This window comes from Salvelinus sp. IW2-2015, linkage group LG35 (assembly GCF_002910315.2).
Source record: "Salvelinus sp. IW2-2015 linkage group LG35, ASM291031v2, whole genome shotgun sequence".
Classification (NCBI taxonomy): domain Eukaryota; kingdom Metazoa; phylum Chordata; class Actinopteri; order Salmoniformes; family Salmonidae; genus Salvelinus; species Salvelinus sp. IW2-2015.
In genome coordinates this window covers 13,811,716-13,829,628 of record NC_036874.1, presented here as the reverse complement: position 1 = coordinate 13,829,628, position 17,913 = coordinate 13,811,716, and the positions used below count along the sequence as shown (strand labels likewise).

The window sequence follows — 17,913 nt, the reverse complement described above, 5'->3', positions numbered from 1 at the left end:
TATGCAGGACGGCAGATGAGTAAATGTCCTGCACAAACAATTGAGAAGTGTTTGGGGAATTTTGTCCGGGTCAGAAATGTCAAAAAAATTAATTGGTCCGCAAAAGTAAAAATGACTACTTTTATGTGAATGAATGAGGCGGAACACACCTCATTTCAAACTGTTATTAGAAAATAAAAAACTTGTTAGAAATAATTTAAAATTGACAAATAAAAACAGGCTGCGTGCTTTTGTTTGAGGGCAGCGCGGATGAAATGTACTGTTACATAACAATCACATTCTGGAATGGAGAGAACGTTCTAATATCACGTGCATAAAAAAACTCACGCTGGGGCGACCGTTAGAGATATTTGGAACTCACGCATGAAAGGGTTAAGAATCAATTCTTATTTTCAATGATGGCCTAGGAACAGTGGGTTAACTGCCTTGTTCAGGGGCAGAAAAACCTATTTTTACCTTGTCAGCTCGGGGATTCGATCTTGCAACCTTTCAGTTACTAGGCCAACGCTCTAACCACTAGGCTTTACTATTCTTAAGTAGCGGAATGACTCTTGCTTTCCTCCTGGCCTGAGGGCACACACTTTCTAGTAGGATTAAATGGAAAATATGGCAAATAGGAGTGGCAATATCGTCCACTATTATCCTCAGTAATTTTCCATCCAAGTTCTCAGACCCCGGTGGCTTGTCATTGTTGATAGACAACAATATATTTTTTTACCTCTTCCACACTCATTTTATGGAATTCAAAATTGCAATGCTTGTCTTTCATAATTTGGTCAGTGTCACGCCCTGACCATAGTTTGCTTTGTATGTTTCTATGTTTTGTTTGGTCAGGGTGTGATCTGAGTGGGCATTCTATGTTGTATGTCTAGTTTGTCTGTTTCTGTGTTTGGCCTGATATGGTTCTCAATCAGAGGCAGGTGTTAGTCGTTGTCTCTGATTGGGAACCATATTTACGTAGCCTGTTGTCATTTGTGGGTTGTGGGTGATAGTCTATGTTATGTTGCATGTTAGCACAGTGTTTATGTAGCGGTCACGTTTGTCTTATTCGTTTTGTTGTTTTTGTTTAAGTGTTCTTCATTAAATATAGAAGAATGTATTCAAACCACGCTGTGCTTTGGTCTGCTTCTTACGACGATCGTGACAGTCAGACATACTTGGATGTGTAGTGTCAGCATTTGTTGCTGACATGTCATGCCTAAGTTTGCTAATCTTGCCAATGCTAATCTTGGCAATATCAGTCGGGTTTGTGATGAATGAGCCATCTGATTCAATGAATGATGGAGCTGAGTTTGCCTTTTTTTCCCAAAATGTCATTTAAGATGCTCCAAAGCTTTTACAATCATTCTTCATGTATTTTATCTTTGTTTCATAGTGCAGTTTCTTCTTCTTTTTATTCAGTTTAGTCACATGATTTCTTAATTTGCAATACGTTTGCCAATCGGTTGTTTACCCAGACTTATTTGCCATTCCTTTTGCCTCATCCCTCTCAACCATACAAGTTTACATTTCTCATCAATCCACACATAATTTAATCGTTTTTACAGTCATTTTCTTAATGGGTGCATGCTTATTAGTAACTGGAATAAGCAATTTCATGAATATGTCAAGTGCAGCGTCTGTTTGCTCMTCGTTACACACCACGGACCAACAACGAAAACCACAACTCACATGAAACAAAAACAATAGCAGCAATGCAATATTGATAAATGCGACATTGCAGAAGTATTACAAAAGCATGTTTCGACTCAACATTAGCTAACAGTAGCCTGGGAAAATCTCCTGGGGTAGAATAAAATAATCTGACAAACTGTATTTCTGCTTATGATCAGGTTTTATAGATAGTATATGTCAGATCCTGGTGATTCGGTGAGAGATTGGCCTCTAATAATCAAGATCAATAAGAAAATGATGCTCAGTATGCTGGATGTACACTGAGTGTACAAAACATTATGAACAGCTGCTCTTTCCATGACATAGACTGACCAGGTGAATCCAGGTGAAAGCTATGATCCCTTATTGATGTCAATTGTTAAATCCACTTCAGTCATTGTAGATGAAGGGGTGGATACAGGTTAAAGAAGGATTTTAACCCTAGAGACAATTGACACATGGATTATATATGTGGGCCATTCAGAGGGTGAATGGGCAAGACAAAATATTTAAGTGCCTTTGAACGGGGTATGGCAGTAGGTGCCAGGCGCACCGGTTAGTGTCAAGAACTGCAACGGTGCCGTGTTTTTCATGCTCAACAGTTTCCCGTGTGCATCAAGAACGGTCCACCACCCAAAGGACATCTAGCCAACTTGACACAACCGTGGGAAGTATTCGAGTCAACATTTTTCCAGAATCCCAGTGGAACGCTTTCGACACCTTGTAGAGTCCATGCCCCGACGGATTGAGGCTGTTCTTAGGGCAAAAGGGGGTGCAACTCAGTATTAGGAATGTGTTCTTAATGTTTTGTACACTCAGTGTATAGCCTTTTGGTCTATAGCTTTAGTTCAAGAAAATCACTACTGAGCTGTGCTGCAGTACAGTCAAGACGGCAGGTAACATATAAAAGCCCCCAATATCTAACAGATACCGTACACTTACACAGTATAGTGGTTAGAGCTTTGGGTTCAAATCACTGAGCTGGCAAGGTAAAAATCTGTCGTTCTGGCTCTGAGCAAGGCAGTTAACACACTATTCCCCAGGCACCGAAGACGTGGATGTCGATTATGGCAGCCCCCCACCCCTGCACCTCCCTGGTTCAGAGGGGTTGGGTTAAATGTGGAAGACACATTTCAGATGAAGGCATTCAGTTGTACAACTGCTGTGTCATTGCCCTGGTTCTTATGCAATGTTGATATTCAGTTATTCACTTTGATTGGTGGCCCATCCCGCCCCACACATGCCCCGATCAAGGTCTCCATCTGCCTTTTATTACACACACACTCCTAGGCTCTCTCTGATCTAGAGAGGTTTCCATCCTGGTGTCCCATTGCCTGACTGACTGACTGACTGACTGACTGACTGACTGACTGACTGTGATAGTCCTCTGAAATTGGTAGTGTGAACACACACACATCAGTTACACTTTACTTATTCTCACATGCATGATTGTAGAAGTGGTCATTTATGCATGCATAAATATACACTGAGTGTACAAAACATTAAGGACACCTTCCTAATATTGAGTTGCACCCCCCCCCCCCCCYCCCCATTTTGCCCTCAGAACAGCCTCAATTTGTTGGGGCATGGACTCTACAAGGTGTTGAAAGCATTCCACAGGGACGCTGGCCCATGTTGACACCAATACTTCCCACAGTTGGGTGGATGTCCTTTGGGTGGTGGACTATTCTTGATACACACGGGAAACTGTTGAGCGCATAAAACCCAGCAGCGTTCTTGACACAAACCGGTGTGCAGACACGTGCCACACACCCACGTGGCACACACACACTCAGTGCTGCAGGGATGATTTTGTGTGGCTGTCAGTCAGGGCTGGGCAATAAATATGTCCATCTAAAACTGCAGTGTTATGGCTTACTCTGCTCCAAGTGGACATTTCAAGATCATTTCACGCTGTTGGAAGTGTATAGAGCTCCCCACAAAAGAGCTAAGTCATGAGTCATCCGGCGAATTTACATACTGTCCTGAATTTACACTATCCTCCCAGATAGGAGGGTGGGATTTGCAGGAAAGAGCGAGGGAGAGAGGGAAATAGAGAGAGGTGAAACAAGAATAAACAAGAATCTCACACCACTAATTGGGGGTTAGAGACAGAGAGATAGAGAGAGAGTGCATCGTGTTCACATTGTTATCGAATCAAAACAAAATGTCATGCCAATCTCATATCCCAGAGGTGTTCGTTCAGGTGTCCCAGAAATAGACTCAACGAATCCATGAAGGGGTTTAGAATCCATCCCACATATCCTTCCAAATTCACTCAAGGAGGATTTCATCAGTCTCTACTCTCTCCTCCCAAAAATATCCCCTTTCTATCCGGCTCCTCTCCTGGGTGGAACGGCTTTAGGTTTCCATGCAGCAAATATACTTCGGAAGGGAGAAAGACCTTGTTAATGTCTGAGCGAAAGGGATTACTAGGCAGAGAAATAAAAAGGTGAGCCCGGGCCTTGGAATTAGAGCTAAGCACGTTAGCAGGCTGAGGTCTGGTTGGCACTCCACTTGATGGGAGGACGAGAGAGCATAAAAGAGCATGCCACTCAGATGACACGTCTGCACAGCTGAGGTTTATTACTGCTGTCAGATGCATGGGCTTTCTCTCAAGTGATCCACAACTTTCCTTTCTTTTTTACTCTTCCTCTCAGTCGGCATCTCTATCTTCCTGCTGTCAAACACTTGTCCTCTTTTCTGAAGGACAAAAGGTCCTCTTCACTCGATCTCTCTATTCATCACTGCCAGTGACCGCCAGATTGCTTCTTACACTTTCTTGGCTTTCCTGTTAGAGAGGAACCAGAGTTCATAGCACTGTGTAAGAGTTCATTTCAGTGCGTTTACTTTTCGTGGTTCGTACTGCGTTGACATGCTTTGAATAGATCAAACAAGCATGTTTTTGTTTGTCACAGAACAGTTATTTCATACTTTAAACTTTGTACTGTGATGGCATGACCTGATCGGTTTTTAGAGTTGAGGTCCTCAAGGACCTGAAAGGTCTTGATGTTTTGTTTCAACCATTTTTTCCAGTTACATTATACTTGGAGATGCCAAATCTAACTCCTTTTAGATTGGCTTAGCAAAACTCCAGCTTCAAGCTGAAGTAAAAGAGTTAAGAGCAAATTCTATTTACAATGACGGCCTACATTGAATCACATTGAATCACATTATCAGCCACATGAACAATAGGGACAGGGCAAGGTGCCCCTGGATTGCTAACTTAGAGGCCTATGGTATGTATCATACAGATAGTTGTCCACAGAGAGTCAGAGACTGTGCTGACTGCAGAGTCATGTTCTGAGTCTATTCTCTATTTGATTGGATATATATTTTTATTTAACCTTTATTTAACTAGGCAAGTCTGTTAAGAACAAATTCTTATTTACAATGATGGCCTACCAAAAGGCAAAAAGCCTCCTGCGGGGACGGGGGCTGGGATAAAAAATATAGAAGTGATTGCAACAGGAAAAGTAGAATGAAAGAGTGTGCAGTGGGTCAGATTCACACCCATGTGAGCAACGGTACATGTATTCTGAAGGCAGCGACCTAGACTGCTGGACTACTCCCACGCCTCACTCTGGATGTGCTCTACACAGGAGAGATAAGCCTGGAAACACTACCAGGCAGGGATGAATTAGTCAGGAGAAGATGCCGCAGAGATGTCTTTGCTTTGTGCTCGCTGAGGTGTCGCAGATTGAGACGGTTCAGTTTGAACATTGACTCTGACTTWGCCATCAATTTGACACATTGTTTCATAATAACATTCATTGATCTTACCTCAGGGTGCTCTTGTTACAACGGGCCGTTGCTGGTGCGTAAATGCATTTTAGAAGCATAATTTAGCATAATAGTTACGAATTGTACCAATTGTATTGTATTGACTAGCGTCCCATGCAGGGGGGTGTGCTTGTACATGAAGCTACCTCACGCTACAGAAATAGGACATAGGATCATGCCACCCTATCAGACACCCTAACACCTGCGTAACTCTTCTCAACATACCATGTCCTGTGCCGTGGGAATTTGCCGATGTTCAGGATCTCCTTGACCGACATCACATCACCGGGAATGATGGGATAGAACTCAGAGTAGGAAGCCTCCTCATCACTGGTGCATCACAGGGACATAGAACAAACAACAACATATTAGATTCATTGGGTATTTTAATCAAAGTAGAAATCAGATAATTCAATAAATGATCAATTAATCATGAGGAGGTTGTTTTGTCCGACAAGAGTTGTGGGACAGGGTTCATGTATCTGAAGCACGATGGTGTCATTTCTACGAGGGTGTCAGACATCTACAGGAAATCTTAGCCCCAAGTCAAGTGTAGTTACAACTGTCCTGCTATTCTGAATCTGACCACCAGGGGAGGCCACACAACCAGAGGGAGTTCCGCTCATAGGTGACCTTTAAAGAACAAAACTACATTACAAGCACATTGCTTTATTCAACAATTGTTTTTGAAACTGGGGACATGGCTTTGGCTTTTAAAATTAAAATGTCAAATGAAATGCGGAAACATTGCTTACATTTGCTTTTATTATTTCCGATTCCTGTGACACTCAGCAATTGTCAAAGTACTCTGGAGTCTGATTACTCGCCAACAGAACAAGCCGTTGAGAATAACAGCTGAATAGAAACAAGGGCAATATTAACAGCTGAGATAGAGCTGAAGTTGAGCATGATAATAGAGACTGATAACCTCTGTGAATAACGATGTCAGTGTCGCTGGCCAAACTAAGACCACCTGACTAGCTCTACAGCTTAGAGTGGACTACAGGCCTTTATTTGGATCAGCGACTAGATACAGGATAAAGGTAGAGAGGGAATTAAGAGGCAGCATTTTATTCACCAGTCAGTAGTCGCTATTGAATGGTTTGTAAAAGAATTTGTGATATCACCTCCGGATGCATTGTGTAAGTCTGTTCAATGTAAGATTTGAAGTTGTTATCTCTTGCTTTTAAGTAACACATACAAGGCCTTTCGTCAAATCAAGTTTAAGGGAACACAGCAGTGCTAAACCAATGTAAGACGAGGGTAAGATAAGAACAATAAATCAGTTGTGTGATGACTTATTACCATGGTAACATTCTAACGAGATTATACAATATTCATTTTTTGTAATTACCCCCCATTTTCTTTACACTGCTGCTACTCACTGTTTATTATCTATGCATAGTCACTTCACCCCTACCTACAGTACATTACATAATACCTCAATTACTTCGATTAACCGGTACCCCCTGTATATAGCCTCGTTATTGTTATTTTATTGTGTTACTTTCTTTTTACTTTAGTTAATTTAGTAAATATTTTCTTAACTCTTATTTTTCTTAAAACTGCATTGTTGGTTAAGGGCTTGTAAGTAAGCATTTCACGGTAAGGTTTACACCTGTTGTCCCACGAAACACCCACCCAGCCAGTAACTGCAGCTGACGTGATATCTGGTTGAGATAGGTGCTCCCATGTGGGGTCCTAACCGAGCTGAAATCTAGTCAGGCAATGCTGTGGCTGACCTGTTTTCTCTCAACTGAGAGTAATGTTATAATCTCCTGCTGCCTTCTGTTCTGCTAGTTCTAGTCGGCTTTGTTCCTCTTTTTCAGTGGTGCATAAAGCCATGTTGTTTTGTCGTGGCGTGGTTGTAGAGACAGGAGGAACGAACAGCCAATGTTTTATGTCATATTCATTTGGCAATTAACAAAATAAAACAAAATGAAACAGGAAGGGACAACCAGAACTTGCCCAATAGGAAACGCTTMTTTTTTTAGTTTTCTGTTTCAAAAGACTTTGATACGGTGTGGACTAATGAATACAACCCAGCTCTTAACAATTGCAACAGGGTCACGAATCATAAGGATTGTCTGTGGACCTCTGGCTTTGAACCCAGCGCATGTTGTGTAGACGTGCTTAAATAAGACGCAGCAGCATTGTATTCAATTGCTGTTGCATGATCACATGCCATCATTTCCAATGTAACAATTTTTTCTTTATAAAACAAATGGTGTCAGGGGATGCACCAGTAGCCATGGCTCGGTGCCTGTTTGTGACAGAAACACGCAGTAGTGGTTCTAATTCAAAAGTGTTGTTTGCGTCTCTTGTGCCTCTCAGCTATCTAGAGCTAGGCCAGTGTCATTCTCAAACACACACACACACACACACACACACACACACACACACACACACACACACACACACACACACACACACACACACACACACACACACACACACACACACACACACACACACACACACACACAACACACACCACACGCACGCACACACACACACACACACACACACACACACACACACACACACACACACACACACACACACACACACACAAAAGGACCCATAAGTAAGCGTTTCACTGATTCACTGATAAGTAAGTCTACACCTGTTGTCTACGAAGCATGTGACAAATACATTTTTGATTTGATTTGACACTGCAGTGGCACAACAGTGGGCAGAGGAGTAGCAGTTCCACATGAGCACACAAAGGCCCTTAATACCCAGCAGATACCAATGAGGGTTTAGTAGGGATCACAGCCAGCCACCCTTATTGTCTCGATTCAGATCTGCCTTCATATTTAGCAGGGCCCGATTTCTACTGTTCCTGTTTCATCTGGAGTTATTAAATTAGACTAACCTGCAGGTCTGCAATYTGGATGGACGAACAAAAGGAATGAGATCAAATTTGTCCTTGGGGTACTAGTGTAAACAAGCTATTATTCCATAGACTTGCCTTAGGGTGGTTGGATAGCTCATTTTTACCCTGTTACAGGGAGGTGTGAAACCAGGTGCAGAGGGTGTATTTGTCTCGGTACAGCCAACAAGACGTTGTTAAATGTCTCCGAGGCGTGAAGAGAAAAACAGTGAAAGCCATTGGGTAGATCTCTAAGACAGGACTGCTAATGAATCCATACAGTAGGATCGTCATTCGATCACTCTTTTGTTGCTGAGAATTTTCCTGCACAGCAGGAAATGTAAACATGTAGTGTACTTGAGGTTTAAAAAGGCTTCTAAAGTTAATAATGTCGACCCAAAAAAATCGGACTTAATTTGACCAAACAAAAAATGTATCAACCCCTACAAAAAATGTCTATTAATAATTATAATCCACAAAATAATTCACATTTCCTGTTGCTGCAGGATTGTTTTCCTTCTGTAGCAAACTGGCTCAAATTAAGATCCTACATCTTTTTACTGGTATATTTTACATAATTGTGGCTTGTTCTATGTTGGAAAGACTTACTTGAATACAGCTTTTTACTTGTATTTTTTACATACACGATTATGTATATAGAAAAGTATGTGGACACCGCTTCAAATTAGTGGATTCGGCTATTTCAGCCACACCCGTTTGCTGACAGGGGAATAAAATCGAGCACACAGCCATGCAATCTCCATAGACAAACATTGGCAGTAGAATGGCCTTACTGAAGAGCTCAGTATCTTTCAACATGGCAAAACAAATCAGTTCGTCAACCTTTTCTGCCCTGCTAGAGCTGCCACGGTCAACTGTAAGTGCTGTTATTGTGAAGTGGAAACGTCTAGGAGCAACAACGTCTCAGCTGAAGTGCTGAAGCGTGTAGCGCGTACAAATCATCTATCCACGGTTGCAACACTCACTACTGAGTTTCAAACTTTTCTGGAAGCAACGTCAGCACAAGAACTGTTCTTCGGGAGCTTCATGAATTGGGTTTCCATGGCCGAGCAGGTGCACACAAGCCTAAGAACACTATGCACAATGCCAAGCCTCGGCTGGAGTGGTGTAAAGCTCGCCGTCAGTTGGACTCTGGCAGTCTGACGGACGAATCTGGGTTTGGCGGATTCCAGGAAAACGCTACCATAGTGCCAACTGTAAAGTTTGGTGGAGGAGGAATAATGGTCTGGGGCTGTTTTTCATGGTTCGGGCTAGACCCCTTAGTTCCAGTGAAGGGAAATCTTAACACTAAAGCATACAATGACATTCTAGATGATTCTGTACTTCCAACTTTATGGCAACAGTTTGGAGAATGCCCTTTCCTGTTTCAGCATGACAATTCCCCCGTTTACAAAGCGTGGTCCATACAGAAATTGTTTGTCGAGATCGATGTGGAAGAATTTGACTGGCCTGCACAGAGCCCTGACTTTGGGATGATTTGGAAGACCGACTGCGAGCCAGGCCTAATCGCCCAACATCAGTGCCCGTCCTCACTAATGTTCTTGTGGCTGAATGGAAGCAAGTCCGCCCAGCAATGTTCCAACATCTAGTGGAAAGCCTTCCCAGAAAAGAGTGGAGGCTGTTATAGCAGCAAAGGGGGACCAACTCCATATTAATCACATGATTTTGGAATGAGATGTTGGACGAGTAGGTGTCCACATACTTTTGGTCATGTAGTGTATCTCATAGGATGCCCATGTATCCTGTTCTATATTGGAAAGAGATGCATTAATATTGATCCCGTTGAAAGCTTATCATCTATGAATTTACACTATAACTCTGTAARGTTTTGCTAGTGTGTTTTCTCCCCCATAGTGTTGTTTTTCAGCAACATTTTGGGGAGTAATGATATCAATATCGAAACCACACACTTTTCTGAAGGAGCAGGCCTCTATTTACTGTGTGTGCTTAGTGGACCAGAGCCAGAGTGATATTGTCCAGCCTTAGGCTCCATGCTACATTATTCAACAACACCCTATCACTCTCTCTCTGCACGCTGCGGAACAGTCCAGGAACCAAACAAAAGAAAAAGCAGAAGTTGCTCTCTCTGAGTTCTGTGAAATGGGGAACTGTCCAAGCAAATAAACAAAATAAAATGGGAAGTCACAACAATTTGCATTGTCATCACAAGTAGGCTTTCTTTCTGAAAGGAGTGCCTGAAGCAATATGGCTAAATATATTAGCTGGCTGTATTCACTTTGTGGGGGAAATAAACTCTGACTTTCAGAAATGTTTTGTAGTGTGGGGCAATTCAAAACCCCAAATATAGGCCAAGCAGCCCACATAAGACCTGATACAAGCATTATCTCTCAAAGCATCTCCTGAATGCAGCTGTAGTTGCTCTTGTTAAAGTGTAATGGACCCTTGTGGATAAAAGTTGAGAACCACATAGTTGAGAACCACATCCTCCATAAGAAACCTATTGAAATCATAGAAATATAGATAATAGAACAGAAATTGACATTTAATGGTGGGTGGACCGGATGCCATATTTGTGGTAGCAATTAGAAGTGAAATGTTCAATTCAATTTACATTTCAATGGTGTACCAGCTAAACTACAGTGGTCTGAAGGGACAGGATATATTAATTATATTTCTACGATTGAAATTACCCACCCTATATTCAAAAGCATGTGATGTCTGTTGTTGGTCTTACAGTATATGTTAGCTTAGAGTTCTGTTGTTTTGTCCTTGTCGATTCCTTCATTATTCTCTGTATCTTGTATAGTACTAAACCACTAGCTATCTTTGAAAGTTTATAGCCCTTTTATTAAAGCTTTTTTCWATTTTAATGGTTGCTCTCAATGCGAAGAGCTTTGTGATTTACATCTGTTAATGAAAAGCATTCTACAATTGTAATTTATTATTATTATTGTTATGTTGGGTCTCAACTGCAAAAATATTGTATTTTACACTGTTTGAAGCTGGTGTAAAAAAACAAAAATAAAAGAATAAAAAACTAAACTTCATAACGGGAAGCATAGAAATAGCACACATAGAACAGATCTACTGCTTCTTAGACTTGCTTTCAATGAGAATAACAGATCGGATTGGGTCGCCCTAAATGTACATATTGCAGCTTTAAGCACCAGTCTCAACGTCAACAGTGAAGAGGCGACTCCGGGATGCTGGCCTTCTAGGCAGAGTTGCAAAGAAAAAGCCATATCTCAGACTGGCCAATAAAAAGAAAAGATGGGCAAAAGAACAGACACTGGACAGAGGAACTCTGCCTAGAAGGCCAGCATCCCGGAGTCACCTCTTCACTGTTGAAGTTGAGACTAGTGTTTTGCAGGTACTATTTAGTGAAGCTGCCAGTTGAGGACTTGTGAGGTGTCTGTTTCTCAAACGAGACGCTCTAATGTACTTGTCCTCTTGCTCAATTGTGCACCGGGGCCTGCCACTCCTCTTTCTATTCTGGTTAGGGCCAGTTTGCGCTGTTCTGTGAAGGGAGTACACAGCGTTGTATGAGGTCTTCAGTTTCTTGGCAATTTCTTGCATGGAATAGCCTTAATTTCTCAGAACAAGAATAGACTGATGAGTTTCAGAAGAAAGTTATTTGTTTCTGGCCATTTTGAGCCTGTAATTGAACCCATATATGCTGATGCTCCAGATACTCAACTAGTCTAAAGAAGGCCAGTTTTATTGCTTCTTTAATCAGAACAACAGATTTCAGCTGTGCTAACATAATTGCAAAAGGGTTTTCTAATGATCAATTAGCCTTAATGATAAACTTAGATTAGCTAACACAACGTGACAGTAGAACACAGGAGGGATGGTTGCTGATAATGGGCCTCTGTACGCCTATGTAGATATTCCATTAAAAATCAGCCGTTTCCAGCTACAATAGTCATTTACAACATTAACAATGTCTACACTGTATTTCTGATCAATTTAATGTTATTTAATGGACAAAAAAATGTGCTTTTCTTTCAAAAACAAGGACATTTCTAAGTGACCCCAAACTTTTGAACGGTAGTGTATATCTCCAGATGTGTATATAGGGAAAGGGGGATACCTAGTCAGTTGTACAACTGAATGCCTTCAACTGAAATGTGTCTTCCGCATTTAACCCAACCCGTCTGAATCAGAGAGGTGCGGGGGACTGCCATAATCAACATCCACAGCGCCTCGGGAACTGTGGGTTAACTTCCTTGCTCAGGGGTAGAACGACARATTTTTACCTTGTCAGCTCGGGGATTTGACCCCCAAAGCTCTAACCACTATACTGTGTATGTATACAGTATCTGTTAGACTTTTATATATTATTGCAATAAGAACGAGTTAGCTAGCATGCTCTAATTGTAATGGTCACATTAGCTCCCTGCTAATTCAGTTATTTCCATGCTAACAGACAAATCACAAATCTACAGCCTGCAAATCTAATGTGCTTCCTTGTGTTTATCGTCAGGTACTTCCCTTTATTGTATTTTGTAACATTTTTGTCATTGTTATGATGTTTGAATACAAAATACCCAGTCTGATATTGACATGCATGCTTTGAATCACAAATCTACAGCCATCAACATTTTTTTTTTTTTTAAACCTTTATTTAACTAGGCAAGTACAAATTCTTATTTACAATGACAGCCTAAAAACAGTGGGTTAACTGCCTTGTTCAGGGACAGAACAACAGAGTTTTACCTTGTCAGCTCATCTAGCAAGCTGATCTAGCAAGCTATACGGTTACTAGCCCAACACTCTAACCACTAGGCTACCTGCCACCCCAACATACTGTTGTCCTGCATATCTAATGTGCTTTCTTGTGTCTATCATCAGAATAAACACCAGTCAACTTGGACCACAGGCTGGTTATTCCTTTCTTTAAAAACACAGTACAATAGTTACGAAGTATGATCACATATACAACAGGGAAATCCTTACTTTCAGGGAAATCCTTACTTTCAAGCCCTTAACTAACAATGCAGTTTTAAGAAAAGCAACTGTTAAGAAAGTATTTAAAAAATAATAATAAAATWAAATWAAAAATAACAAAATAGAAAAATAACAAATAATTAAAGAGCAACAATAAAATAACAATAGCGGGGCTATATGCAGGGGGTTCCGGTACAGAGTCAATGTGCGGGGACACAGGTTAGTCGAGGTAATTGAGGTAATATGTACATGTAGGTAGAGGTAAAGTGACAATGCATGGATAATAAACAGAGAGTAGCAGCAGTGTAAAAATGGGGGTGGGGTGGGAGGGGKGCAATGCACATAGTCCGGGTAGCCATTTTATTAGCTGTTCAGGAGTCTTATGGCTTTGGGGTAGAAGCTGTTAAGAAGCCTTTTGGACCAAGACTTGGCGCTCCGGTACCACTTGCMGTGCGGTAGCAGMGAGAACCRTCTATGACTAGGGTGGCTGGAGTCTTCGGCAATTTTTAGGGCCTTCCTCTGACACAGGCTGGTATAGAGGTCCTGGATGGCAGGAAGCTTGGCCCCAGTGATGTACTGGGCCTTACGCATTACCCTCTGTAGTGCCTTGCAGTCGGAGGCCGAGCACTCTAACCCGAGCGTCCGGGTTAGAGTGCACCACTCCAGCCAACGCTTGGCATTGTGCATGGCAATTTTAGGCAATTTTTGGCCATGGAAACTTATTTCATGAAGCTCTCGCCAAACAGCTCTTGTGTTGACATTTCTTCCAGAGGCAGTTTGGAACTYGGTAGTGAGTGTTGCAACCGAGGACAGATGATTTTTACACACTACGCGCTTCAGCACTCAGCGGTCCCGTTCTGTGAGCTTGTGTGGTCTACCACATCGCGACTGAGCCRCTGTTGCTCCTAGACGTTTCCACTTCACAATAACAGCACGTACAGTTGACCTGACTYGTTGGAAAGGTGGCATCCTGTGACGGTACAACGTTGAAGGTYACTGAGCTCTTCAGTAAGGCCATTCTACTGCCATTGTTTGTCTAATTTTATACACCTGTCAGCAACGGGTGTGACTGAAATAGTCGAATCCACTAATGTGAAGGGGTGTCCACATATTTTGTATATAGTGTATATACAGAACACCATATTCAACTAGATATCTTCTGGAAATTCTTTATTCTATCTAATTCTTTATAAAAAGCATTGGATGAACATGATCTATGGTATGATGACGAAGCAGGGTGTGTGTGCCAGGGTGCCTTTACCTGGAGGTGAAGGYTTTCTTCTTGATCTGCGAGGCCAGTGCCATGCTGTGGGACATCTGGTGGGACTGCTCTTCCTGGACCCGTGTCATCAGCGTCTTGGTTGCCATGGTGAACCCCTGACCAACACCTGTGGAGGTAGGAGAGATGAGGGAGGGATGAAGGGAGGAGGATGTATCATCTAACATTGCACAGTAGGACCACTCTGTGGGTTGACATGATGGAGACTCGCAAAGGAATGCTACAGAGATCTCTTTTCACTTTCATTGTGAGGAATATGTACATTTATGACCATAGTAATTATGCTCATGGTGGATCTCAAATAGCCAGGTGTCAATGGAAATGCATCCAAAACATGTAATATCATATTAGCACAAAAACAACACAATCCAATGTGTTGTTTGTGTTTGAAGTAAAGACAGGTGCAGCTGGCATGGAGAAAGGTGTGCTTCAGGCCTCTGTTAAATGAACTGGCCCTTTGTGGGCCATTGAGCGAGTTATAATTCATTAGTTCAGGTCTGCCACCATGCCGCTGCCTGCCACCCAAGCAGTCATTAATCACTCTCTGCTCTGGGGGAGGCCGACACTGCAGCTCGCCCAACCAACAGAACCAGGCCAGAGCCTGAGTGATAACTTCCTTCACCCACTCTCACAAGCAACTGTCACCAGTGTTAGCGCGTTAGCATTATAAACACCCTCATTTGTTTTTCCTTCTGGTCTGTTCGAWTTACATTGGACGACCTGGGCTAACGTTAGCGAGTGGCTAGTGTCTAATGCTTTAATGCTTTGAATTACATTGCAGTGAGCCTGCTGGTCTGATGTTAGCAAGCGGCTAATGGCAAAAGCTTCAACAGGATAGCATCCCCACTGGTTTCCCTTCACAGCTCATTGTTGTGAGAAACTTAAGGGTTGTTTGTACAGAGGTGGTTAACAGGTCAACCTCCAGCGTATTAAAATGCATCTGTCTTAGCTGGTGCGTGTCTGGATACCCGGACCCCTGTGGAGAAAGTGGAGAGTAATGTTCTTTCTGCTCACAGTGCAATTTCCCCTACGTCTTGAGTAGACTGCACAGTCCAACTCTCTGATGACAAAAGACAAAGTAACACGGGGATGAATTATTTGTTATTTGGTAGATCATGGATTGTCTGAACAACACATGTGAGCTTTACCTAATCGTCCTGAGAGAGTAATTTCAACTCATATCCATGAAGGCTGCCAAAAGTAGAGACTCTTTTGACACTCAACCAGCTTGAGATATGATTGGAGTATCTGTCCATAGGACCACTTTAAGCCGTACATTCCACAGAGCTGGGCTTTACAGAAGAGTGGCCAGAAAAAAAGCCATTGCTTAAAGAAAAAAATAAGCAAACACGTTTGGTGTTCGCCAAAAGTAATGTGGGAGACTCTCCAAACATATGGAAGAAGGTAGTCTGGTCAGAGAAGACTCAAATTGGGTGAATAGTTATGCACGGACAAGTTCTGTTTTTTTGTTGTCTTACTTCTTGTTTGTTTCACAAGAAAAAATATGTTGCATCTTCAAAGTGGTAGGCATGTTGTGTAAATCAAATGATACAAACCCAACCAAAAATCTATTTTAATTCCAGGTTGTAAGTCAACAAAGTAGGAAAAATGCCAAGGGGGGTGAATACAAGCCACTGTAACTATTCCCCAGTAGGCTGTCATTGTTAATAAGAATTTATTTTGAACTGACTTGCCTAGTTAAATAAAGGTTCAATTTAAAAAAATACTTATCTCATGGAGACAAAGGGAAATGTCCTAGACCATGCAAAGCTCAGCAGTATAGTAACATGAATTATTTGCATATGGAGGCCGATGAGGCTACTCCGTGGAGGAAGAGGATGACGTTCTACCACATGAATTTGAGGAAAAATGAAGAAATAATACAAACACTGAAACATAGTCAAACATTTTTGTAAACACATATGCCATCCCATTGGCCAGTGATGGAAAAAGTACACGTGAGTAAAACTAAAGATACCTTAATAGAAAAATATACCTGAATAGAAAATGACTCAAGTAAAAGTGAGTCACCCAGTTAAATAATACTTGAGTAAAAGTCTAAAAGTATTTGGATTTAAATATACTTAAATATCAGAAGTAAATRTAATTGCTAAAATATACTTAAGCATGAAAAGCAAAAGTATAAATAAATTCAAATTCCTTATAAAAAACAAACCAGATGGCACCATTTTCTTGTTTTGTTTAAAATGTATGGATAGCCAGGGGCAGACTCCAACACTCAGACATAATTTACAAACGAAGCATTTGTGTTTAGTGAGTCCGCCAGATCAGAGACAGAGGGATGACCAGGGATGTTCTCTCGATAAGTACGTGAATTGAACCATTTTCCTGTCCTGCCAAGCATTGAAAATGTAATGAGTACTTTTGGGTGTCAGGGAAATTGTATGGAGTAAAACGTACATTCTTTTCTTTAGGAATGTAGTGAAGTAAATGTAAAAGTAATAGTAAAGTAAAGTACAGATACCCCAAAAAACGACTTAAGTAGTTCTCTAAAGTATTTTTACTAAAGTACTTTGCACCACTGCCATTGGCTTAATTAAAAGTCCATCATTCTCCCTTACTTATTACGTCTCCAGACGTAAATTGTCATTGTGTTACTTTCCCAGCACTGGTTTTCACCATATATTCATGTGACGTTTATGACCCTTGTAATGTATCCTTAACACGTCCTTGTGGATGAGACTCCGTTGGAAAGAAAATAGGAAGTGATTACATCATGACATCACGGTGTACCTTAAGGGTGAATTAAAAAGCCACTTACGTTTGTCTTTGAAGAAAGGGTTATACTCCACAGGCCCTCAAGATGAGCATGAAGGACACACGTCTCTCTCTCTCTCTGTCCCCTGTCACCTTTCACTGTCTGTCTCTCTCAATTACTTTTCTCACGCTCTCTTAATCTCCCTGTCTCACCTCTCTTTACAGTACCTCTTTTCTTTCTCTCCCGTGCTCCTCGCTCTGCCTCTCCCTGTATGAGCAGTGAAGGTGAACCTGGCCCTGGACACAAAGTGTCCTTCACAAAGAGAATATGGCCAAACACAATGCACTCAAGGTGGTAAATATAGACTACTGACACGTCCCCTCCAGTGCCCCCACCACCAACCCCCAAACCCCCACCCACACCGGTCAATGCCATCCAGCCAGATAGACTTACAGTCAGCACTGCAGACCTGCGGCCAAGGATGCCACAGTAGCAACAATAGAACAACACAATAGGATTGAGGTTTGAGTGGACTGTATGATCTAGGCAGCTGAAAGCAACAGCTGGAATGGCCACAGGGGAAACGATGCCAAAGGTATTCCACCAACTGTCTGATCAGTAACTGTCAGGTTGGGATGAGTGTGAATATATGGTTGATTTTTTATAGTGAAT

The 17,913-nt window shown here is 41.8% G+C and overlaps 1 protein-coding gene across 1 annotated transcript in view; it reads right to left on the bottom strand.

Annotated features, from left to right (window-relative positions):
• myom3 (myomesin 3) overlaps nucleotides 1-17,577 on the bottom strand; it is a 72,334-nt gene extending 54,757 nt beyond the window's left edge. Inside the window, 3 exon segments of the mRNA XM_070437437.1 lie at nucleotides 5,662-5,766; nucleotides 14,505-14,631; nucleotides 17,305-17,577. Of these exon segments, the coding sequence (XP_070293538.1) occupies nucleotides 5,662-5,766; nucleotides 14,505-14,611 (212 nt within the window). The 5' untranslated portion in view covers nucleotides 14,612-14,631; nucleotides 17,305-17,577.
• Between the last annotated feature and the right edge of the window lie 336 nt (nucleotides 17,578-17,913).